At 39.7% G+C, this 25648-nt stretch overlaps 2 protein-coding genes and 1 pseudogene across 4 annotated transcripts in view; 2 read left to right on the top strand and 1 right to left on the bottom strand.

Moving 5' to 3' along the window:
* The window catches only part of TXLNG (taxilin gamma), a 44930-nt gene extending 37666 nt beyond the window's left edge, over window positions 1-7264 (top strand). The window contains exons 8-10 of the mRNA XM_025046609.1: window positions 1136-1228; window positions 3250-3345; window positions 4287-7264. Of these exons, the coding sequence (XP_024902377.1) occupies window positions 1136-1228; window positions 3250-3345; window positions 4287-4622 (525 nt within the window). The 3' untranslated portion in view covers window positions 4623-7264. The remainder of the gene's footprint in view (window positions 1-1135; window positions 1229-3249; window positions 3346-4286) is intronic.
* A 942-nt stretch (window positions 7265-8206) lies between these two features.
* On the bottom strand, window positions 8207-25596 carry RBBP7 (RB binding protein 7, chromatin remodeling factor). Of its 3 annotated transcripts, none has more exons than XM_006911637.3 (12): window positions 25434-25596; window positions 25029-25173; window positions 20767-20912; window positions 17050-17223; window positions 15930-16045; window positions 13815-13975; window positions 12960-13086; window positions 12762-12839; window positions 12087-12163; window positions 10205-10262; window positions 9470-9580; window positions 8207-8681 (listed from the first exon to the last, which is right to left on the bottom strand). In XM_006911637.3, exons 1-12 carry the CDS (start codon window positions 25579-25581, stop codon window positions 8613-8615), a joined length of 1410 nt encoding a protein of 469 aa, XP_006911699.2. In that variant the 5' UTR covers window positions 25582-25596; the 3' UTR covers window positions 8207-8612. The 3 variants fall into 3 exon arrangements, with proteins under 3 accessions (XP_006911699.2, XP_024902350.1, XP_015444634.1); XM_025046582.1 differs by having other exon boundaries at window positions 17050-17196; XM_015589148.2 differs by having other exon boundaries at window positions 25480-25546.
* LOC112479568 lies at window positions 17698-17816 on the top strand (annotated as a pseudogene).
* Window positions 25597-25648: the final 52 nt, after the last annotated feature.

The following is a 25648-nucleotide window of genomic DNA, read 5'->3' as shown; positions in this document are numbered from 1 at the left end:
CTCCATGCAGCCCATCCCCCTGGTAACCGGTGGGCTGCTTCCGGCATATCCCGTCATGCTCCTGCCCCATCCTGGTCACATGCTTCTGTGTGATGTTCTTCATGCAGCGCTGCTGAAAGTGGAAAGGCATCGCTTATGCTATTTGTTGGCCTCTAATCTTTTATTCTTTGCTTTCCTTATATGTATTACATGATCTTCAGCAAAACACTTTTATTGCCCTGGGCCTGTTTCCTCATCCCCAAAATAATGTAGTCTCATTAGATGGGCTCTAAAGGTTCTCTTCTGGTGTAAAATAACAGCCTACTCTGGAGGCGGCCACGTGAAATGTTCCCCAACTATTCTCTTCTCACCCCTGCTGTGCCCCGCTCCCTTCTCTGAACTCCTGTTGTAGGGGGAGAAAAAGGTGACTCCATATTCTGTATTCTGCTCGGCTTGTCAGCGTTCTTTTCCCAGCTAGAATAAAAATTCCGTGAGGGTGGGAGTTAAAAATCAGTGTTTCCGTGTTGTTGTTATTTTAGAGTCAAAAGGAAAGTTTGTTAGAGCAGGGGTCACACTCCGCAGACGGAGTGAGAAGGCAGAGTGAGAAGGACCAGTTGGTTGGTTGTTTTTTTTTTCACTTACCTGTACTCCCACTGAATTTTTTCTCCCTCAACCAAACCAATTCTTCAGCTTCTGTTCATTTTCCTGCCTGCGTTAAGGAAAAAGATATCCCTGATACCAAGCTAAGAACTGTGCAGGTGGCATTCTAAAAGAAATGATCTATATCCAAGGACAGTTTTTCAAATAGAAGGATGGAGGGGAGGTTAGTTCATAAAGGATTAATTGTATGAAATTTATAGGTATACCAAATCTTTCCGTTTTTATTATAATTGATGGAATGGAGCTAGTAAATATTTGTGCATTTTAAACAGTACGTCCGAAAAGATGGTTAAGTCAACAGAATTTAAATTTCAGTGAGTTATTAGAACTTCAGTCATCTATGTCTGGTGTCCAAGGATTCAGTATGTACGTATTCTTATTTCTTTCATTTATATGACAAGTAACATTTAATGATAGTGGGTTTTTTTTTTGAAAGTCTTTGGGATTTTAAATCATTTATCTGGAACTCAGAATATTTTATACTTTTTTTCTGTAGCTTTCTCTTTATATGGATAAGTTTGAAGAATTCCAGACAACCATGGCAAAAAGCAATGAATTGTTTACAACCTTCCGGCAGGAAATGGAAAAGGTATTGGCATATTTTTAGTAGACTATTACTTAAAAGGTAATTTACATAAGCAGCTATTTTAAGCATGATCACTAGGATGAGTTTATGTTGTTATGGTACTGTCTTAATGTCATCTTTTCTGATCCTCCAGTGACATCATATATGGTCATTTTGCCCTCAGTGTACCGCACGTAGCTGGTGTTCTCTGTGCTCTTAAAATTCTATCTTTATTAAAGTGAATTCCTCTATTAAATACAATGTTATTAGAAATAAAGTGGTTTCTTTTTGTTTGTTGTGTGTTTTGTTTTATTCACGTCAGGTGATACCCCACACCTTGGAGATTAAATTATTTAAACACATCCAACCTATATTACATATTTCGGTTGGTTGATATGTATATACTGGTGTTTCTGCCTTTTTAGCTTTTCTTTTTCTCTTTACAGCACTCCCACTGAATTCTTTCCCCCTCAACCAAACTGAGTTTTTGGCTTCTATTTCATTTTCCTGCTTGCGTTAAGGAAAGAGATACTCTTGATATCAAGCTGAGAACCAAAATATATTCATATATATCCATCCATCCATCCTTAGTTTGGCATATTACCTTTAAAATGGGGGCTTTTTAAAAATGGTGGGGTGGGGAGAAATACAGCACTGCCTGGCACTTGGTAAGCAAGCATTTAAGAGGCGTCAATCATGACCATTAGTAGATCTCACGTAGCGGTTGGGAGCGTATACTCCAGGTTAATGTCCCAGTTGCATCATATAATGTGTGACCATTGACAAGTTGTTTAACCTTTCCGTGCCTTTCTATTTGTCCCTTGTTAAAAATAACAAAAATACCTACCCTTCATAAAGTATTTTAGACAGTGCTTGGCCATGTTAAGTACTCAAATTACCACCTTCAGATATTTTTAGGCCCAGTAATCTGGAGAATTCAATGAGCAGCAGATTAGTTATGCCTGCCAGCCCTTTCAGCCGAGGCTGCAGTCCAGAGGCAGCGCGAACGCCTTGGCTGGGCTCCATCACAAGTGTGCTTTTGAGGCCGAACGGGGTTTAAGACAGGGTCTCCCCAATTCATTAGCCTTCTGGAGAATCCTCTGGATTGGAACACATTCCTCTCTGCCAGTGGCTAGAGATCCCTGTAGGTCAGTACTGAACTCGGGTTTTCCACGCACCTTTGCACGGCCTTTGTCCCACTCAGCGGCCTTGTGGCACAGTTCTGTAGGTGGTTACCCACGGCACAGGGCACTGGCTCTGTCTTATCCTGTTTCCCTTCCCAGCGCCTGGCTCGGTGCCCCGACTGACATCAGAGCTGGGGCACAGTCAAGTGCATAAAGGAACCCTAGAAACTGGGCTCACTGATGGGCATAGATTCGTCTCATTCTGAATCTCTGAGAACAGTTCTTGTAGCATAGGCTTTAATGTTCCTTTTATTTTTGGTCCCATTTTATCATTAGCAGAATCAGAAGCTAATGTGAGGGTGACCAAAACTGAGGATTTTCTACTTTTATCTTTTTCATGATTACTGGAGGCTTAACTAAATTATGCTGCCTCTACTTCTGAACCTTATGTGGTCTCAGAGGTTGTGGTAGAACAATTCTAATCTTTGGGGGGCTGAAGACCTCTATCCTTCCAAGGATCAGATGAATTAGTTTACCTAATGCAGACAGAAAACTCACGAACATTGCCATTTTTTCGTACAACTTGGGGAGGAGGTCTCGTCTCCTGTTACCCCCAGCTGGAATGCAAGACACGCTCCGGCTTAACCGAATTCAGCGTGGCGTCTTGACAGCTTCCACATGTGTGCCGCTGCCTCAGAAATTGAGATTAGAGATTAGATTTGTTTTCCTCATAATATGAAACCCTGCTTCAGTTCCTAGGGGCTTCGGAGATAAGCTCTGCTACCAACAGACAGGCGCAGCTGTCAGCTGGGCCAGGCAGGTGCAGTGACGGGGGTGGGGAGGAACACAGGCGTTTTTGTGGTGGGACAGGGTGGAACATAATGGAACTGAGTTTAAATTTGCAATTGTGTTGATTCACAGATGACAAAGAAAATTAAAAAACTGGAAAAAGAAACAATAATATGGCGTACCAAATGGGAAAACAATAACAAAGCACTTCTGCAAATGGCTGAAGAGGTGAGGTGGTTTCTCACTACTAAGGCATGTTCTTAGTCATGGAGACTCATGAGGTTCAGGTACCTAGCAGGACAAGGGACACGTGTCGTGACACTAGTGCGGTAGTTGAGGACTCTGGCCAGAGCTAGGGGCAGGGGGCCCGCCGAGAAGAACCTGTATCGGCTTTGCTGGCAGCAAGTTGCGCTGCACGCGTGGCCCGGGAGAGGTGGTAAGTGTCCTGCTTGCAGTGAAGTCGCCTGGGCTGGGGGCGGGAGGTTGCTGTAAAGCATCTCGGTTTTGCTTTCATCTACAGCAGTGGTGTTTCAAACTCGAGCTTGCCTCAAACTCCGGTTTGTTCAGTAAGACCCAGGTTGCTAGGCTCCACTTACCATTCACTAGGTCCGAGATAGAGTCAGAATCTGCCCTCCCTGTTGGTGATGCTGCAGGTGCGGGCTCCCACCTGCAGCACCCATCAGCTTTCCCAGTGAGAACGCTGGTGAACACTCAGGCACCTTTCTGCCTTATAAAGCTGAAATGTACTGTTTACAAACAAGATTTCACACCTTCATTATCTAAAAATTGGTAGAAATCTATGCACAATCAAGATGTGTCCTTTTCTCATTAATCAGGCCCTTAGTTCTTTATCTGCTAGTCTTTGTGATGACTATCTTGGGTTTCCTTAATATTTCATCAATACAAAATGTTATAAAAAGCAGGTTTGGGTTATTTTTAAGAAACACAGCAAAGGGGATTTGTCACCCTAGAACAATAGTGTCCCAAGTGTGGTATTCGTACACCGATCTGCAGTGAAACTAGAGTGTTGGGTGGTGAAGAAATTGAACACGTTCAAGAGGTGACTGAACAAGGTGTTTCCAATATGGCTCAGATAACTTAATTTTTTGATACCTAGGAACCTGATTCATATTCAACGAGGTTACATAAATCCTGTTTTTTTCTTACAGAAAACTGTCCGTGATAAAGAGTACAAGGCCTTTCAGATAAAGCTTGACCGGTTAGAGAAGCTGTGCAGGGCTCTTCAGACAGAGAGAAATGAGCTCAACGAGAAGGTGGCAGTCCTCAAGGAGCAGGTCTTGGGGAAGGTGGCAGGTGTGGGTCTGGCACCGCGTGAGACACAGCCCTGTGCCACCCTGGCTTCTCCCCGGGAGCCGAACACTGCCTCGAACAGTGGCCCACGTGTCCCCGCAGGGTCCTTGCCCAAGGCAGCAGCGAAGGAAAAGCCAGCTGTGTACAAGGCCGCGTACCCAGGCGCTGGGCCGGCCATCGAGTCAGTGGACTGAGATGAAGTATGATCACTGTATCGAGAGTTCTATTTTGTGTATAACTTTCTCTGTTAGTAGTTAACTATTGGTTTTGTGGTGAAAATTTTCTTACTTTTTCTACCATATCTGTATTTTCTTAGAACTACTGGACTTAAGTGGTACAGGAGGCTGCTTAGCAGTTTTGAATAGTTTTACTCAACATTTTCCTCAGCTGTGTGGCACATCTGCCTCACTTCCCTTCATTGGAATGCATGTGGTCACTGCCTTGTCCTTTCTTCCCTGCTCCTTGCAGAATCATCCTAATTAAAATTTAACTCAAAACAGGGCTGACCATTACAAGGGAACTTTGTTCTGATGTGAAAACAATATTCATTTAAACATCCTGCCCCCATCAATATTAATCACACAAAAAAGTATCGAGATGTTTAGTTTTGTCTAATAGCCCATTTAAATGCCAAGTAATAAACCGGGTTGGATCAGAAACAAACAGCATATTTGATTCAAGTTTCTTGGTAATATATCACTGCACAAATTGAGATGGCCACAAGCCTCAAATTCTTCATTTTGGCAGAATGTGTACATAAAGGTATCACTTGCAAACATACATACAGGTAAATCACTGGACAACAGGCTTAATATTTGTGTGACTGACAAGTCATACTGCTTTGGTTTCAGGTTAGAACCAGTGGAATTTGGACCACCCGGATGCTTACTGAGGGTAGGGTGGTTTGTTTGCTTTCCATTTGGGACTTGGATACACATCTTCCACTTCCCACTGAAAGCAGTCACTGGTAGTCCTTTGCCAGGTTAAGACAATGAGGGTGAATTCCTGTGTAGCTGTCACCAAGGAAACATCCCCAAACTGCCCCTTTGGCTGCTTGAAATTGGTGTTGGACTGTTATGGGAGTCCCACCAGCAAGGTTCTCTAGGTATTTTAAGGGAAAATTTTAAACTATGGCTCATACCAACCGAAACTGGTTTCATTTCCAAAACATTGGAGAAGACTGGAACCAACCTCTTTAACATTAGGCAAACTTAGCAGAGTGTTAAGTAGTCAGGATCTTTTACATACGCTTTCAGTCTGTTTCTCACCCTTCTCTTAGTTGCCATTTTTTAAAGTATTATCAAAGTCTCCAGACTTGAAATGGGGGAACTTTCAAAATTAAACACATCACCCCTTTGGATTAACTTTTTCATCCTGCGGTCTCAAATGTGACTAAGTTACGCAAATAAGCTGCAGTGAAGAAAGTTTTGACTTTGTCCCTAGTATAATTTGCATTGAAATACTTTATGAAATAACTGATGTTAGCACATTCCACTGAGCAAAACCGTCAAACTGACATGTCTTAAATTGCTTACTGGACTGAATAAACTGTTCTGTCCAGTTAAAAGGGTTTTTTCTCTTTGTTAAAGTTTTATTTGTAAAGTCCTGTCACATTCATGGTCTAAACTGGGTTGAAAGAATTGAAAATTGTCCAGTAGATAGGAAACAGCGCCTAGAGTGGAGGATTATATCTAAGCTTCTACCATCAGTCATGTACATCAAGGGGCCAGACAGTGGAGAAGAAATCCACTAAGTAGGTTATCTAATCACTGTCAAAAGAGTCGAAAGCAGAAACAAACATACCCTCCCGCCAACAGCCTCTTATACACAGACCCCTCCCTTCAGCTACTAAATGAAACATTAGACTCATTTTCCTAAGAGGAAGTGAAGGTATACATCAGAACTATCTATTTTAAAAACAGTACTAATGATCACATTTCACAAGAATTCCACTGGATGTACAGCTCTTAACATTTTAAGCCATTTGTGTAGCCCGCCACATCTTTGCGGTGCTTGTGCTGTGTGGGAGATTGTAAATCTTGGACCTGTTGCCTATTTCCAAGGGCTTTATAAAGCAATGTGATTAACAGTACTTGGCCTGCTGCTTTTGGCTTACTATGTATTTTGAGCTAGATGCTATCATGGTGTTTAAAGGATATGGATTCTGTCTGGGATGTGTTTGGTGTCCTTTCAGAATCTGTCCTCCTATTATCCTGTGAATAAAAACAAATGGGACCCTCTGGACACCCTCTTAAAGCAATCACCTCACCAGCCCAGTGTTGTGGCTTTTAGCACACCCTGTTCTATCTTCCATATTCTAGAACACTGTAATGCTACTAGACTGGCCCAGAAAAGGTTTAAATGTCGATTTCTCTTCAATAGCATTTGTTGCACCGTCATGGAATCTTGATGTGTTATTTATAGTGGCAGTAGACTCCAAGGAATAGAGAAAACTTGGGTCTTGGATAATGGACCATTTCATCCTCAGACTTGTAGGAGTACATTTCTTGGTCTTGAGACCAGTTATTTTTTAGTTATGTATGCAACTGCCTTTATTACACCTGGTTATCAATTCAGTTCTCAGGTGTTGCAGAAAAATCTACCTCTTTCAGACTGTAGATGGAAATAACTGTGAAAAAAATGATGCAGATTATCTTCTAGTTTGTGCTAAAACACACTGCTTTATTTTTACAGCCCACGTCTTTCATGAGGATACGAATTGTTAAGAGGCAGTCTTGTTTTGCTTTTCAAAGACATTTTGTAGAGATTTTTCACTAATGTGAATCTGATTTTATCTACTCGATTCTGTATAGATTAAGTAAACATGTATGACGAATTTAACGGCTTCTGTGTATTCTGTTGCCCACGTGACCTTAATTGTGTAAATCAAAAGACAGTTATGGATAGTTGGTTTCTCAGACTTTAAATAGTAGTTTAGTTAGTTATTGCAGTATAATAAGGAATGGAGCACTGTCCACCCTCTGGGTAGCCGAAAACTCATTTTACGTAGCCCGATCACTGTTAGACGACTAGAAAAATGCCCAGCATACCTGCTGTCGACACTTTAAAAAGCTACAAGAACTATGGATTTCTCCAGTCTTGGCTGCTCTTAGCACATTCCAGGGTGTACCTATTTGAATAGCAGGAGAATAAGTATATATACATATGTATGTTATATATACACAAACACATACGAAAGATCTTATGATGAGCAAAAAAATAACACAATCACATATAAGAGGGGTCGGCAAACCGTTTCTCTTAAGTCAGGTCTATTAAAAGTATTTTAGGTTTAGTAGGCTACGCAAAAATCCTTGTTGCATATCTTTTTTGTTTCTATTTCTATATAAACCACCTTTTAAAAATAAATATGAAAACCATTCCTACCTGGCAGGCCCTACAAAATAGGTTGAGGGGCCAACCTGCAGGCTGGTTTTGTCCCCTCTGCTGAGCCCTGTCATGTAAGCAAACAAGCTTTTATTCTTTTGCGGGAAGAAATCTAGTTTGTTTCAAACTGCCCAAGTTAAGGCACAAACAGATATGGGTCAAATGACATGAAAGTTAAGGTAGTTCTAGGTTTACAAATGTACCACCACAAAAGAGATGCCGAACTTCTCACCTTTGGATTTAGGGTACCGTCATGTAACCTGGAAAGAAAGTCAGTAAGTTCTCATATGGGTACATAACAGCTCCCTCACAAGAGAAATGTGCGCGCGTGCGCATGAAAACACACTTCAACTAAATAAAGGGACAGACACACATATCCCTACCCAGGTTCTAAAAGAATAAAACAAAATTTATTTTAAAACTTTATTTCTGCAAAGCCAATCAAGAAGTATTGGAGGGAAAAAGTGTAAAAGTTATCCTTGCATATTCAGGAACAGCAAGCACTTAGTTTGAGAAAACCAGGACTTAAAATAGTTGAATCAAAGGCAGTACCCTGCTACTTGTATTTTAAAACAACTGTGTTCGTTCTTAAGCAACATTAATTTCTTCCCTAAAAGCTACAATATGATACAGTACGCAATAGCTCACTTGAAAGTGCTAGAATCAGAAGGTAAAGAGAAAATGCCATATGCCAGCCCACTTAACATTTACTACTATACAATGCTTTTTTGGTGCTTGATAAACCAAGCATTCATGTTAGCATTACATTCAACAAAAACATTTCTCATACTTTGGGTTTAAGATCCTTGCCCCTCCAGTTCCGATGTTGTGACATCTGACTCTTCATCATTGTAAATATTTTCAGCCTGGAGATAACAACCAAATAAATTCATAGGTAAAATTCTCCCACGGTTTTTACATGACCTAAAAATAGCATTTATTCTGTCTATCCAGATTTTTGGATTCATGGGTCAATGTGTTTCAGTGTTGAAAATTAAATGCGAACACATTTTTAGAGTACTTAGTAATTTCTTTTTTGTGTTTTTCCCCCAAAGGCTTTAATAAATTTAATGGGGAGAAGTAGGCAGGCCAGTGTTCTCAAATTATTCGCCAGTGTATATTTCTACATATATAACCAGCTGCCCATGAAGTATGTTTCAATTATTGTTCATAAAAGGTGTTTCCCAAAAGCATTTCAAACATCACTTAGAGGCAGCCATGGCCCTGAGGTTGATGAAAAGGTTTAACAACTCAATCCCTTAGAGATGTCACGTACTTAGTGCTCATCATCGGAGAACGCACTAGCATGTGAAGGTGTTGACACTTTCCTCCTATACTGTTCATGCCTACGACACAGCAGACACCAGATAGAGAGCAGCGACGCCAAGAGCCCAGTTGATGCAGAGCACAATCATGAAAATCAGCACATGCTATGTCTACATTTGTGTTTATACAGACACGTACAGAGAGATTTCTTCTGACCCGACAGGCGAATATTGAACTAAAGACTCATTAGAATGGAAAATGTTTTGGAAGGTTGTTTCCTTTCTATAAATATTTGGTGTAATAAGCACGTTTGAAATATTTCTATTATATTATGTCGTTAGTAAATCTCTCCAAGATAGTCATTTAGGAAAAAAATATTTTAGCTCACCATTTGCCAAATCTGCATGATGTTATCCTCAGACACCGAGCAAATGACCCAAGGCTCATTGGGGTTCCAACTAAAATCTGATATCTTGGCGGTGTGTCCTCCATGAATAAACTGTTAAAAACAACAACAACAAAAAGCCTCGGTTTCATATCTTATGTTAAAAGTTAGGTTTTAGAGCATCAGTCTTGCAATGGCGGTGGGTGGGGGGCTGCTGCTCTGCAGTTTGGAGGGAAGGCCGGATAGGCGCAGTATGCCACCCACATAAACTCTCCAGGAACCCAGCAGATGCCCAGATGATTTGATCAGGAACAGGAGGGAAATGTGGGCACCGGCATCAAGATCCAGGAAGTTTAGTTTCTGGGAATGGAACTGAAAAATCCAGTCATTAAAATTTTTCCATACTCTCAGAAAGTGTTAAGTGTTGCTAATTGAATCCTTGCACCTGTTCCCCTCCCCACCAAAACTTCTCAGAAATATAACAACTGAAATCAGTGAGAAATTACGCTATTCCAGGAGCTCAAATTATTCTTAATGAAACACTGGTAAAAACTTACTGGGCTCCAGTTCCTATTTTCAGTAAATGTCGAACCCCAATCACAATAACCTCCAAGACCTCCAATTTGAAATCATGGAGCTAGAATTTGAAGTTCTGACTCATTTTCCATATACATGGATCAATGACAGAATCCAATCTACATCTGACATTTCATCTTGCATAAGAAAGCCAACATATACCAGGAGTTCAGGAGGCCCATCTTCTGCATCTTCCGCTGATTGTTCTTCTCCGATTTTGCTATTAAGAAAGAACATAACGTTTTCATTATTGGAATTCTTACAGCGTGATTGTTTGCAGAACCAGAAAGCACATAATGTAAAAACAACACATTTCTATACTGCTATCGATTAGTTTTTTATATTAGTTGATGGGAGGGTGGGGTGTTTACTTTCTGGAAATGGGTAGAGCTGTTCATAACTGAAGCTGTACGATAGAAATTGTTAATAAATATTAAAATTCATTCAGTATTTCCACTGTGGTGTTTACTGCAGTAGATTTAAAAGGTGAAAAGTATCTAAAATATCTACAGGAAACTGATGCCTAGCCGCCATACTTCATTCTTAAAGCTTTTTTCAGTCCGGAAGGAAGATACAGATCTAAAGATATGACAACAGAACTTTATGGAATGCATAAACCAAGGAAAGGTTAAGTTTTTTCCCCCGCTTCTCTTAAAAAATTCAATTTGTAGACTCTGCCTGCAGTCCCAATAGTGAAGTCACTCAAAGTACACAGACCACTTACCAGCCCTATCTGCTATCTAGCCCAAAGGCAGACTCTGCTAGATAACTGCTGGGAAAAACCAGTCAAAGCAATCAACCTTCTAAGTGGTAGTCTTTTTTCCCTTCCCATAAAACCAACCAAACCAAACCTGTGGGACTGCTAGACAATTATGTGTCTCCTCCCTGTCAGGCGCATAATTGTGAATACTGACCATTTTAACCTGTAATTTTGTCTAATGTCATTTTAACAGTAAGCAAGTCTTCACTGAATTTTAAGAATTATACAATGCCTGCAAATTTATTATTGGCACCTTTAGGGACAATGCAATTGCCAGGGCCATCAGCCTTCCAAACCTTGTTGTACCACCTCATACGACCACTACATACTTTTGCTTTAGGTTTCTAGTTTTACTACCAAAACTTTCCAACTAGAATATACTCAAATACACGCTTGAAAGATTCTCTACATTCTCAAGCATCTATTGTGGCCAGTTTGTTTGTTTCATGAGAATGCGAAACATTAGATGTTTTAAAGTTTTACAAGCATTATATTCTGCACTATTTCAGTTCCATACACTGAAAGATGGAGCTACTATCTGTAATTAAGGGCAGCCTTGGTTTTAATACACTAAAAACTTAGTCTACATCAAAGCAATACATTTACTACAGGTAGGAAAAATTATTCTTTGGTAATTTAATGATTTAAACTCAAGATAACGACATTTTATGGGGAAGAATATACTGAGCAACTTTATTAACGGCTCTAAAGACTCAGACTAAAAAAGAAAAAGGAGTCTGAAATGGCAACTCTGAAGTCAAGGAACCCAAAGAACTGGGAGAAACTCTTTAAACAGTGAGCCCCATGACAGTTCTCTGACAGCACGGGCTGTGCTTACCCTGTTCCCACAGGCACACCCCACAGCAGGAGCTCATCTGTGAATGAATCAAAGCTCAGAAAAGCAAATGGTAGAAAAATCCAGAAAGACTCGTCCTGCAGGTGTACGTGAGACCCAATGAGCCCCGACTAGCTCATGACATTTTTACCCCTTTCTATAGCAGAAGTGTTTTCAATCATCTGGATGTTAAAACACAAACGTGCCCTTCTCCCAACTTCATGCCTGAATATTGATAGAAAAATGAAACACTGCATAAATTTTACAGTCCATTTACTGATTCACACCTATTTTATGGAACAAAGACTCTTCAGCAAAGTACTTAAAAGTTACTTTAATATTAGACTTATCAAACTGGGGTTAGTAAATTGCTCTTCTAAATTTATGAATTACATAATTTGCCAGATTACCATATTTATGCAGTTTCTTATCACCAGATTCTGAATTACCTTAAATCCCACACATTCAGGCGGCGATCAGTACCACTTGAAGCCAGAATAGTTTCGTTATGTGGAGACCAGTGGACCTAGCAATACATATTTAAAAATGTAAAGAATCATCCATCTTTAGGCTTGTGGCTACCATCCTAACCCCTAATATTTTCCCATTGCGTGTCCTGTAGCCTCTCCTTGGCCTACAACTCTCATCCTCCTTGTCCTATTCTTTCAAGTGTTCTTAAATGGTCCATCTCCTAGGCCTGCCCCCCAGGAAGGTCATACTCCCCACTACAGGGGAACTCAGCTAGGGGTCCCCATAAACTTATTCGGCCCCATAATCATCCCAGAAACTTTTAAAAATTTCAATGACGGATATCTTACCCTATGCCCATCTCTTTTAAACCACATACCAGATATTTTTTCACTGGAGGAGCCACCACACTGGCATACCTTAACTGAAGAATCCTTCGAGTTCACTTAACACTGATCCTGTTTTGCAAGGCTTTTTCTCCTACTTCTGAACTAACAGTCTCTCAAAAAGCTCCTAGTTATTTCCCTCTAGTTAACTTATATAAAAAAAAAATCAATGTCCCATGCCCACTATATTAAAGAAAAAAAATAAAAAATTTTCCTCTACCAAAAAGTTACTAGAACCTGACATACAGACATCAGAAAACTGTCACGTACCTGAAAAATCTCATCTTTATGGGATTCGAAGGTATGGAGTTTTAATTTTAAATTACGCAGATCCCACAAAGCTACAGTCTGGAGAAAAGTAACGAAAGAGGAATTCATTTTTGCACTTCACACAAGAATTTTAAAATATCTAATTACCATTCAAAACAACTGAGTTTATAAACACCAAATATGCAAAAACATAAAAACCTTATCCGCAGAGCCAGTTGCGAGAATAAACTCGCTGTAGGGATTGAATGACAGGCAATTGACTTCGGCAGTGTGCGCATCCACCAGGTGGCTCGGCTTGGAGGTGGTATTGGACCTGGTGTCCCATCTACAACACAAAAGGTACAAGGTATACAGCACACGAGGAGGTCACTCCACCCTCCTGACTTCACAGACGCTCGCGCTCATTTCCTGGTCAGCACTGCTCCACATCACTGCTATGCCAGCCCGCTCCTCGCAGAGCTACCAACCACACCTAGAGTTGGCCATCTGGACTTTGGACCACTAAGTGATACGCTTATTGTTTTTGGTTTCTTGTTTATTAGATCCTGTCTTAATTCACCAACTATTTCAAGAATACTCAAGTTACTGACGATGTAGAGAAAAATATAATTTGCTATCTACAACCCAGCCTTATCTAATTTCAGTACTTTGCCTTAATTGGCCTCAGGCTTTAGTTTATGGGATAAAAAACATTCCAGGTGGTTGACTGCAGCCCTGTGGCCATGCCCTGATACAATCATCCTTCGCCCTCATCTTCAACCTAGAGTCACTTTGATCCCAATTCTGATAATTCGCCACTATACCAAGCATGTTTCTTCACGTTCACATACCTGTTTTCTTTTTTAAAATTGTGCTCATTCACATACCACAGTAACTTTTATGTGAAATGACCATTATGTATGTGCAGTTTGTTTATATGTCAATTATACCTCACTAAAGGTGAGTATATAAAGGTAAGTATACTTTCTTTCTTAAAGGCTAGGACATAACTTTAAAAACAAAAAAGGAAATTAAAACACAGGCCACCACAACCAATGACGGCCATTCAGGACCATCATAAGTTTCTGATCATCAGCAACAGATCCAAACAATGACTCGTGCAGCAGGTGCCAGGCCACATCCTCAACCACAGCCGAGTGGCCAGTGAAGATCGCTTTAGCATCCACAATTTTGCCTTCCTTTGGCCCTGCATTGATATCCCACAGACAGACAGTCTAGAGAACGAAAAAAAACAAAAGCCATAAGAGATTGAATTTAAATGCTAACACTTTGTTTAAAACATTCGTTAAAAACAAAACTATTTAACCATATACATGTTAGAAGTAAACATGAGAGAGAGTAATATAAATAAAAGTGATGCGTCACAAACAGTAATATAAGGGTATACGATCCATGATCTGAGATGGGGAGGGAAGGAAAATACACTGTAATGGGATCAGGGGGAGAGCCAGCATGCTGCCAGGCAAGGGACACTCAGGTAAGTATCTAGAACTCATCTAGACTAGATTACACAACACTGAGGGCCTGGCATTTGGTATCCAGTGAACAGACATGCACATCCTAAAAATTCACGTTGGGTTGGGAGACTGGGAATTCAAACTAAAACGTGCCTCTTTAAAAGGATGCCAAGGCAGCTCAACAGGGACAGTTCTGTCTTTTCTACAAATGGTGCTGGGAAAACCAGCACATGCAGAAAATAAAGTCAAACCCCTACCTCACATTATATACAAAACTCAAAATGCATCAAAAATCTAAATTTAAGAGCTAAAACTCTAAAATTCTTAAGACGAAAACATAGGTGTAAGTTTTTGTGACGTTGGGTTACATAATAATTTCTTAGACATGATGCCAAAAGCACACGTGACAAAATAAAGATAATATACATAAACTGGACTCAATTAAAAACTTGTGCTTCAGAGGACAAAATCAAAAAAGTGAGAAGACTCACAGAACAGGAAAAAATTCTTTGAAATCATGTTATCTAATTTATATTTAGAATACATAAAGAACTCTTACAAGCCAATAAAAAATTTTTAAATGGACAAAGGATTTCAACACATATTTTTCCAAAGAAAATATACATATGGCCCATAAGTACATGAAAAAGATGTTCAACATCATTAGTTATCAGGGAAATGCAAACCAAAACCACAATGAGATATCACCTCATGCCTACTAGGGTGACTATAATAAAAAAAAAATGGACAACAAGAAGAACTGGTATGGAAGAACACAGAGAACCTGGAACCCTGGCACACTGCTGGTGGGAATGTGAAGTGGTGCAGCTGCTTTGGAGAATGGTTTGGCAGTTCTTCCGCAAGTTAAACACAAAGGTACCATATGACCCAGTAATTCCACTCCTAGGTAATTACTCAAAAGACATGAAAGCATACATCCACACAAAACTTGTACGAAAATGTTCACGCAACATCACTCAAAATAGCCCCAATGTAGAAACAACTCAAATGTCCAACTGATAAATGAATGTATTATCATATATCCATATAATGAACTACTTATTCAACTATAAAAAAGAAAATGAAGTACTGACACATGCTTCAACATGGATGAACCTTGAAAACATTATGCTAAGTTAAAGCCAGACACAAATGGCCACATATTATATGACTGTGTTTATGTGAAATATTAAGACAGATCTATAGAGATAAAAAGAAAATCAGTGATTTCTAGGAGCTGGGGGAAGGAGGGATTGGGGAGTGACTGCTTAATGTGTACAGAGCTTGTGATCTTAGATGAAAACGTTGTAGAATTAGACAGTGGTGATGATTGCAGCTTCGTGAATACACTAAAACCTACAGAACTGTATACTTATTAAACAATAAAAAATAAACTAAAATGTACCTAATATTAACCAGGTCTTATGCTTTATAGAGTTTCCATTATGGCGGTCCACTTTTACACACCAGGGCCCCTTTGCCCACCTTCCCTCCATTCTAAGGCTGCTTCACAAGAGCTGTGCGGAATCCTAAGGCTCCAAAAAGGGCAGTTCGATAACCGGAGCCCTAAACCCTGGGAAAACGTTACCCAATAATCAGCAGTAGCATCTTGGGAAACCTTTCATCTATACAGCGCTCCTTCAGTGCAGCGCTGTCTGTGACTTATCCTTAACTCTCAGTAATAAACAGATTAGGAAAACAGGTTTCTCACATGGTCGTCAGATGCACTTAGGAGATGTCCACTCAAATTAGAATTCCAGGAAAGACCATAGCCTTCCTTCTGGTGGCCTCTTAACCTAAGATCAGGATTACATTCTCCACTTGGGTCTAAAGAAAGAAAGAAATACATTAACCACTGATTATGTGTCTATTGGAACTGGTAAGAGCAAAGTCTCTCCCCCAAGTGAGCCATGAGATTTATTATGCTTGGAAAAGCACCGCACACACCCAAAGACTTGGTCTGACCCACAGCCACCTTGAAAAGCAGTTCTTTGTGCTTAGTTTCAAATACTCAATGCAAACCAGGTCTCATGACCATACTACTGGTTCATTTGCAAAACCGAATACTAGCTCTAACAAAATACTGAAAACTATAGCTATCCTACAAATTTGCGTGATGACAATCCGCCCCACCCCTGGGTCGATTTTTAAAAATCTTTTTGTGAGGAGTTAGCCCAGGAGGTTGCTCTAGTTGCTCAGTCCTTGCATATCTCCAGAGTAGCCTGCAACCATGAATGACCCTTAACTAGCCCCCAGGAATGTGACCCTCACAAAATTCTTCATGTCACTGAATGACAAGTTGTGTACGCCCAGAGCAATGGGGCATGCTGAGGCAGCTTGTGAAGACTTGTAGAACTGTTTAGCAAGATTCCTGAGGGACTGTTTAGCAAGACTTAAGAGCTGGGGTCCTGAGTTTCCCTTATCATGACCAGTCATAGAGTGGGATGTGCCCATATGACCAGGCTGCCATACAAACCCCAGACCCTGAGACTCCAACTGGCATCCCTGGGGTCTGCTGCCAGAGAGAAAGCATGTTCTTCGTGGCCGCAGTGGGGAAGGACTCAGAAACCTGTGCCTAACATCTCTGGAATCTGCCCGATCTGTATCTTTTTCCTTCTGCTTTTGCTTTGTATCTTTTGCTGCCAGGTGTATAACCTGCTGTGAGGTCCTTCTGTTAAATCACTGAATTTGAAGGTGGTTATGGGATCCACAAAGCAATTTTTAAACCTTTAAAAAATTATAGCATACACAAGTTTGAACAACCTCAAAGCAATTACCATTTCAAATCAAGAAAAATGATCAAGCAATGGCTTAACTTTACTACTACATACCTGGTTTAGCAGGGTGCTTTGTATAGTCAAAAACCAGCACATCAGAGGATGGTGTCTTCGTAGCAATGATGTGAGGGTTCTGCGGCATGTAGCGAGCACGGTTTACTTCTCCTTCATGGTTAATTTTAATTTCACATTCAATTTTTCCTGTCACAGAACCAAAGCCACCAAATTCTAATGTGAGAAGAAAGAAACACATACACTTATGATTAAAATTCATAAGTCACTTAATTTAATCAACCCAGCCAATTTTAGCCTGACAGAATATAGCACAAATTGATGAGACACAGACAGAGAGACAAGACAAAGAGAGACAACAAAAAGATATGGGTTCACTTGCCACTTAGAATTCATTTATTCTCAAAGCCCATTTGGATTGGAAAATATTGATAGCTATTTTATGCAAGTTAATTCAGTTCCACCTTGGATTTAAAACAATTAAAAATTGGCCTCTTTCAGTTGTGAAGATGATGTAGTTATTCACTAAAATTCAAATAACCACGCGACAAACACACCTCTGCCTTTTAGTGCAAATATCTCATTTGAAAGCACGACAGTGAATTATCATCTTATTTTAGGTTTCACTAAGACAGGGAAGAGTTCACCCTTAGGAGTACAAACACTCCTTGGGTCTAAAGTCAGAAACAAGTCTATGGCCATGCCACCCTGAACAAGCCTGATCTCGTCTGATCTTAGAAGCTAAGCAGGGTCGGGCCTGGTTAGTACTTGGATGGGAGACCACCTAGGAAGACCGGGTGCTGTAGGTGTAAAAAATAAATAAGGGATTGTAAGCTGACAAGGTCCTTGCAATCTGTGAGGTCAACCAAGGGCTGCCTTGCCTTAAAAATAAAATAAAGTCAGAAATATTCTCAAATACAATATCCGTGCTAACTAATCTTTACCCCCAAGACACACATGTATGTTGGTTCCACAGAATACTTGGTTCAACTGCTAATGGAGAGCCAGAGCTAAAATGAGGGGCTTAACCTCTCTATCTGGTGTAGGAATAAGGCTATTAGTGTTAAGTAGTTATTAAAAAGGCCTTGGAAAAGTAACAAAGCCACATAAAAAGTACAATAATGTCTGGGAAGCAGCAAGATGATAGCAGAAAACATACAAGTAGAGAACTAAGCAGGTAACAGTAAACAAGGACATTTTCTTTTTTGTGGTGATAAAAACTTGAATTAGTTGCTGACACTTAAAAAGTTTGGAGGCTTCACATAATTGTTATTTTTTCCCTGATCTATATTGTTTCTTTGTATGTTCCTTTTTAGCTCACCCTGTGTCTCAGGTTAGGGAACACTAACTCAAATGCCTAATAGAGCCAGGCAGGTAACAAGTCAGAGAGACTGGCTGGGACCTAGAGAAAACACTGAAAGCAGTAAACCATTTCAGTTTCAGCCAGCTCTTGCTATGTGGGAATGTTTGGTGAACACTGGCTCCTACGGCTTAATACCAGAATTCAGTCAGTCTTCTCTATGGCCAACGCAGCTTACTATTTGTGTGGCTGAAAATCATCTCCCATTCCACACAACTACTCTCATACAACCACATGCAGTCGTCTAGTTCTCTCAGCACTTTCCCTGCCCAGTATGTCAGTAGGAGAAAGGTTCCTCAGCGTTTCTAAGACCACCCCTCCTGATCAGCTCGCCCTCCTACCTCCTGAGACCCTGCTTAAACTTGCCCCCCACCCCTGGGACTCTAAGGGCTCTCTAACCCTTCTGCTATGAAGATCAAGTCTCCAAACTCCTTTAGCTAAAACAGACTGAACAGCTCTCCTTTTTTAAAAAATTGGGTTTCCAGTTAAGATTTACTTTGAACACAGGGCTTTGTTTTCTTAAACGCAAAAGAAAAAGTTCAAAAACAACTATGACAATGAATACACCATACAACCCAGAAATTCCACCCCACTAGATAAGTTTTCCCACATGTGTACAAGGAAAAACGACAAGAATGTTCACTAAAGCACTGTTTGTAAGAACAAAAAACCACATAGATACGATCCAACTGCCCCTTGATAGAACAATTAATCACAATGGAATATTATACAGCAGTTAAAAGAATGAAATAGACATGGTATACACACACATAAAAAACAATACTAAATGAAAAAAGCAAGCTGCAAAACAACATTGTGTTTACTAGTGTGTGAGTAATGAAAATTCAAACAATTGAAATGGCACACCAATTTCAGGACAGTGATGAATTCTGGAGAAGGCAGGGAGAAATGGGGTAGGGGTGGTATGACTTCAGCTATAATGTAGTATTTCAAATAAGAAAAAACCTAAAGCAAATACTGTAAAATGTTAAGATCTATCTATTAAATCATTTGGGAGGGCTCAGTAAAAAAGGTGACAGGATTAAGTAGTACACTTTGGTAGTTACAAAATAGTCACGGGGATGTGAAGTAAAGCATAGGAGATGTAGTCAATAATATTGTAATAATTATATACAGAGCCAAGTGGGTACTAGATTTATTGGAGTGATCACTTCGTAAATTATATAAATATCTAACCACTACATTCTGTGTAACTGAAACTAATATATTGAATGTCGACAGTAATTAAAAGAAAATGTTAAAAAAAAACACCATTATACATTATAAAAAATCATTTGGGGCTGTGCACATTAAGTGTTAACCTAGTAGGTCTGGCTGCTTAGCCCTCGCAGCTCTGAGAGACACTGGGACCATGACTGACCCTTGATCAACTGAGAACACAGACCTCACAATGTTCTTTACGTCACTGATGGATTAATGATTTTGTGGTGTACACCTGGAGGAAGGACCATGCTGTAACAGTTTGTCAGGTTTGCTGCGCACAAGTATCAAGATGATATGCACCTGGTTTCATGACTGGGGTCCTGAGTTTCGGTGTCATGGCTGGTTGCTAGCAGGATGCGCTTACAAAACCACTCCCACACGAAAGCCTCAGACCCTGACACTCGAATGGGTTTCCCTAGGCAGAAAAACTCTGCACATGTCCCTGTCATTTGCTGCCAAAGAGAAAGCACATCCTGTGCAGCCCTGGAGGAGACTTGTACCAGACCTCCCTGGACTCCCTGATGCATATCTTCTTCCTGCTGCTTTTGTTCTGTACTCTTTATTGTAACAAACTTTAGCCATGAGTACAATTTGTTATCAAGTCTTTTGAGTCCTAGCAAAATCATCAACTTGGGAACTTGGTCATGGGAATACCAAAACAGAGGAATGTATGTTTGACAGGAGGAAGAAAAAAAAACTACAGAAGTCAATAGCTTCCACTAAAATAAAACGTTATTAACTGATTAACTGTTTGGTATATACACCTCTTGACTTTTTTCTATGCACACACCAGTTATTCAACTTATCCTGGACATCTTTCCATAACAGTATATATGGATTTATCTCATTCTTTGGGCGTGTATAAAATTTCAGACTTATCTCATTCTTAGTAATTGCTGCACAGTATTTCAAACATGCCATAATATGTTTAACCAATTTCCTATGAACTAATATCTCGGATGCTTTGCTAGGTTGATCCTAATTTTTCTTTCAATCCTGCAAATAATGCTACTTTGAAATCCTGTGTATGTGTGGGCAAGTTGTTCTGTAGGAAAAAGTCCTAGTAGTTAAACTGCTGGGCCAAAAAAAATATTAGTGAACAGTTTTAGTAACATATAATTAGAAAGAGGCATATTCTCTTAAGACACCAATACTGCAGTGTATAGTATACCTACCACCCTTCTCACTGTCACAGTGGGAAGCATCAAACTGTGCATCATCATTCGGAATATGGACTCGAGCAACCACGAGATGATTCTGCTCATCAGATGTGTGAGTCCCCAGCACTAGCCAATGCAGGGCATAATCCTTTCCTTCCGGTCTGTTTGGAAAGAAAATAAGTCACACTAATCCTACAAGAAATCAGTTGCTAACAAATTTGGTCCATCACTGATCCTAATACTCATAAATCATGAGTTCTTGCATAAAAAACATCTTCCATTTTAATATACTAGATGTTTCTGATTTCCCAATGAGGCAATGAGGTAGAATGGAAAGAATAAGACGCTGAGTCAGAGAAACTGGGTTTAAATCCTGGCTTGAACTAAAATTAGCTATATGCAATTCCTTAAATCACAACTTCCCTGTGGGCCTCAGTTTCTTCACTTTAAAAAAACAGGTTATGAGTACAAATGGCATGATGTGAAAACCCCTTATATATTATGTTTATGTGCTTAAAATTTCTAAAATGAGCATTCTCAATTTTACAGGGTGGGTGGGGGGAGTCTTTGTCATTAATTCTATGAAAACTCACTTCAAGGTTGAAAAACCTGCCAATGTCTCTTGGCACTCCAGTCCCAGCAGTGATTTTGCATCTATGTATTAACAATGCCTTCCCATTTGTATTATCTAGAATGGCAATTTTCACCTGTGTCCCATGATCCCACCTCAGTAAGGTCAAAGAAGTAGGGCTTGGGGCACCAACACTGGACAAGTTAGGCTGTTTCTCAATTTCGGTTGTGCAAAGGATTCAGTAGTTTAAAAAAAATAAAAATGTTTGAGGATTACTTCTAGGCATGTAATTTAATAGTAGCTAAAAAATACAAGATGAAATTTTACCAGGATTTGGCGTAAGGTTAAAAAAAGAAGAAGAAGAAAAAGAAATACATATGCAACTCCAAGAACGGAATAAGGCCACCATGGGTAAGCAACAGCAGCCTGTTGGAAAAAAGACATGGGACTCGATGTATGTTTAGTGGCCAAAAATATGATGTGGTTATCAAAAAGCATAATTAATTCCATCTTAGATAAACTTATATGGGGTGGGGGAAGGCAATGTGCATGAGCACTCGCCCACTTATTTTTACATGGAAAAACCACAGTTAGAAAATTAGGCTCCAGGCAATGTACTTCAGGAGGACTTAGACAAAATGAAACCTTTACAGGGAATAGTGGCTAAAATGAAAGGGAACTTAAACATATTTCATGAGAACCCTTTGAAAAGAAATAGGAATGCTTGAGAGAAAGGAAGCACCGCACAGCAAAGTTAGGGCTGACATAAAAGGGATGAAGTGACGTGTTTTTTTCTTATGGAGTTAAGCAGAAAAACCAATAACGACAGGTAAAAGTTACAGATAAACAGGTCGGTTCATTACAGGACCTTTCTAAGGAGCATGGTCCCAAGATGGACTAGAGGATCTGAAAAATTCCTGGATTCTAAAATTCAATTATTCTGGTTTCTCGACTCAATTGTTATGTAAGGATTTTTCTCTTTACTACAAATCCTTTCATCTCTATCAATAAACTACAAACCTGAACCAATTTCCCTGAACCAATCAATATTATACTATTTTTCTCCAATAACTAGATATATCTAAGGCTGCAGAAGACTAATGATAAATGGCATTGTCCATTTTCAGTGCCAGGATCCTATGCTAAGAAATTTATCTAATAATTATAGATCATCATAAGGTTATTCTCAGTAGCATTGTCTGAAGCAGCAAGACTGAGAACCTAAATATCCACCAATGAGGAATTGGTGACATAAATTATAGTACATCCATAAATAAAATTCTTTGGAGGCTTTAAAACAAATGAGGATATCTAAACATGCTGATAGGAAAAAATCTCCAATATAAACTCTTTTTAATTAAAAAGTCAAGTGAACAACTTGCTATCAGAAAAAAGAAAATAGAGAGAAGATATATATATGTACTTCATGCTGGCAGGATGAATAAGAAATTGCAAATTGACTGCTCTGGGTAAGGGAACTAGGAGGATATGGAATATGGAAGGAGGACTTATTTTTCACTCTATGCACTTTTGTACCATCTGAATTTGAATGACTACAAAGCTTTTTAGGTAGAAAGTTAGTCTCAATATGTTTAAGAAATTATTTACTAAGAGATATGAAATTATCTACCAGTTTTGAAAATTTCTTGATACTTAAGTAAAAAATTTAAAAAGGCAAATTAATTATTTGGACAATTACTTAACTCAATTTAAGGACAACAGCTCAGAAAGTGCAAGTAACCACTTGGAAGCAGGTTTTATGTGGGCAGAGGCCTTATGTGGTTGAGTAGGGTCTAGTTCCTCAAAGACCCCAGCCATAAGAGCAGCCAACATTTCTACTGCTTTGTATAGTGATAAAATATAATCACAGTCCCTTCATACCCCAAACAGAACCCTGCAAAGCACACGCAGCTGTCCTTGCCATCCAAGAATGCAAGCTGGCTGGCATTTTCTTGCATTCCCAGAGAACCGCACATCCCACAACCAGACCCAGACCCCACTTCTTTGTATGCAAAGACCACAATGGAATACATAATTTAAAGTATTTTCTGCTAAATTCTTAACTGTTAATATAAAAGCAATACCTGGGCTGAGAACATACAGATCTATTGTCTTTAGAAAATAAAAACCTTTATACAAAATGCATTGCAGATAACATTTTTAAAAGACTTCAGTAAGCAGCTTTCACTGAGATTCAAATGGAGAAAGTTATTCTATTCTGTATGACAATTTCTGAATAGGTCAGGGTGGGAAAATCAACAGCAGTCACTCCTTACTGTGTACTTACTCTGCAGCAGCCCTTCGACATGCATGATCTTAATTTCCTCAAATGCAGGCAGTCAGTAACATCAGCACCTCCATTAACAGAACAGACAATCCGGGATAGAGACTGACCAACTTGCCCTAATTCACAAAGCTACTAAAAAGCAGGGGGCGAGATTCAAACTAAGGTCTCTAACATTAAAGCCCCAGCTCTTCCCCACTACTGTAGTCCGTCAAAAAGATTAAAGAGAATGTAAATTAACTTTTTAAAATTTAAATCTGCTTAACAGGAAAACACAAAGAATCAAATGCACATGAATACCCTTAAGTAGTTGATGCTCAAAGTAATTTAAATGTCAATGCTTAACAAAAGCTTGGCTACTCTTCCCACCTCTACACATTTACACCGAGATTTTTGGAAACCCGCAACAGAAGTCCTATCTGTATGGAAATAAATGTTCGCAAATGGAGCATCTGGCCACTATGTGAGTAACTTTATATAAAATTAACTTATTTTTTATAAGTTGTCGCAAAATGCCGTTCTAGATTTGTTTGATGAATCATTAAATTATATGTTCACGATACCCAAGTTTAATACTTTAAAAGTACGTGGCCAAGTTTCCACAAGAAAAAGTCCAAATGTATGAAAAAGGTAGTTTAGTGCACTGATCACCTCAACTCACGGGTTACCTGTTTTGGGTTTGAAGTCACCTCCATCATTTGCTACCTGAGTGATCTTGGGCATGTTACGCCACATCGGTGAAACAAGGATGACGAGAAGTAATCAAAGTACTTGTTTTGAATATTAAACCAAGTAACTGGACAGAAAACTCTACAGATGTGCCAGGCCCTTTTCAAAAGGCCCAATAAATGTCAGCAATTATCACCAGAGAAATAGCTGAAAAGAACACTCTTATCAAGACCAACAGCAACATCAAAGCGAATTCTATACTGTAAGCCAACAATACCTTTTCTGGTGAACTGTTGCTAAATTCTTTTCCCCTTCGGCAATTAAAACTTATTCATCTCGGGGGCTGGTTAAATGGGTGTGTTCACTTCATAAAAATTCATCAAATCGTATGCTTATGATTTGTACACTCTTCTGTACATATGCTATTTTTCAATAAAGTTTTAAAGAAATCCATTCATTTGGGCCCAAAGAGAAGTTCTATATTTAAGCCCAAGAAATATCAAATATATATCCTGTGCTTCCTGCAAGTATCATTAATCTCACAACAGATTTCTTCCTCCCATTTCAACGCCACACTTACACATCAGAAATCATCCCATAAGTCACTTTAGTTTTGAAAATAAAAAATCACCTGCCACCTCATCCAAGGGCTAAATTGACTGCATGCTTACTTTCTACGTAAAAACGACAAAAGTAGGAAAATCAGACCAAAAGTTAAATTTGTGCAAGGTAAAAGTTGTCAGGAACCCTTACTTAGTCACTTCAGGAAGCCACTGAACGGTAAGACTCGGCCACTGAAGAGCATGGGTCATAACCAGGTCATACAGAAACGGTGTATTCTTCTTCCAGATTTTATATTCTTCATTGATGACACGCTCCTCCACAGTATCTTCAAACACTGAAATTTGGAGAAAGCCCATACAATTAAGTGCTTGAGAAGGATCGAAGTCCGAATCTGTACACAGATACTGGAGGTCACCTCGAGAAGGCCACACCTAATCTACTATTTCCTTTTACCTCTTATTTGAGCAAACCTACTAACTGCTCTTCCAGAGCGGATTTTTTTGCACTTTGAAATTAATATCTCCTGCGTATAGACAATTGGGTAATTAATTACACGGACATCAAAACTGTTTTGCCAGTTACAGCTGTTCGCACCTGTTCTAAGATGACGCCCCGTATGCAAAGAGGTTCTACGACCCACCCGGGGAGACGAATCCACGTGTAGCAGAGAGCCATCGACCCGCTCCCTCCATCCCCCACCAGGAGAGGCCTCCGCTCCCACGAAGCTGGCGTCGGCAGCCATAGTCCGGCGGGTTCCAGAATCCCCCGGACAAGGGCCGCGACCCCGAGGCGTCGGCGCCGCGCGTGGA

The sequence above is a fragment of the Pteropus alecto genome, unplaced genomic scaffold (genome assembly GCF_000325575.1).
Source record: "Pteropus alecto unplaced genomic scaffold, ASM32557v1 scaffold23, whole genome shotgun sequence".
Taxonomy (NCBI): domain Eukaryota; kingdom Metazoa; phylum Chordata; class Mammalia; order Chiroptera; family Pteropodidae; genus Pteropus; species Pteropus alecto.
This window is presented reverse-complemented; position numbering and strand designations above follow the sequence as displayed.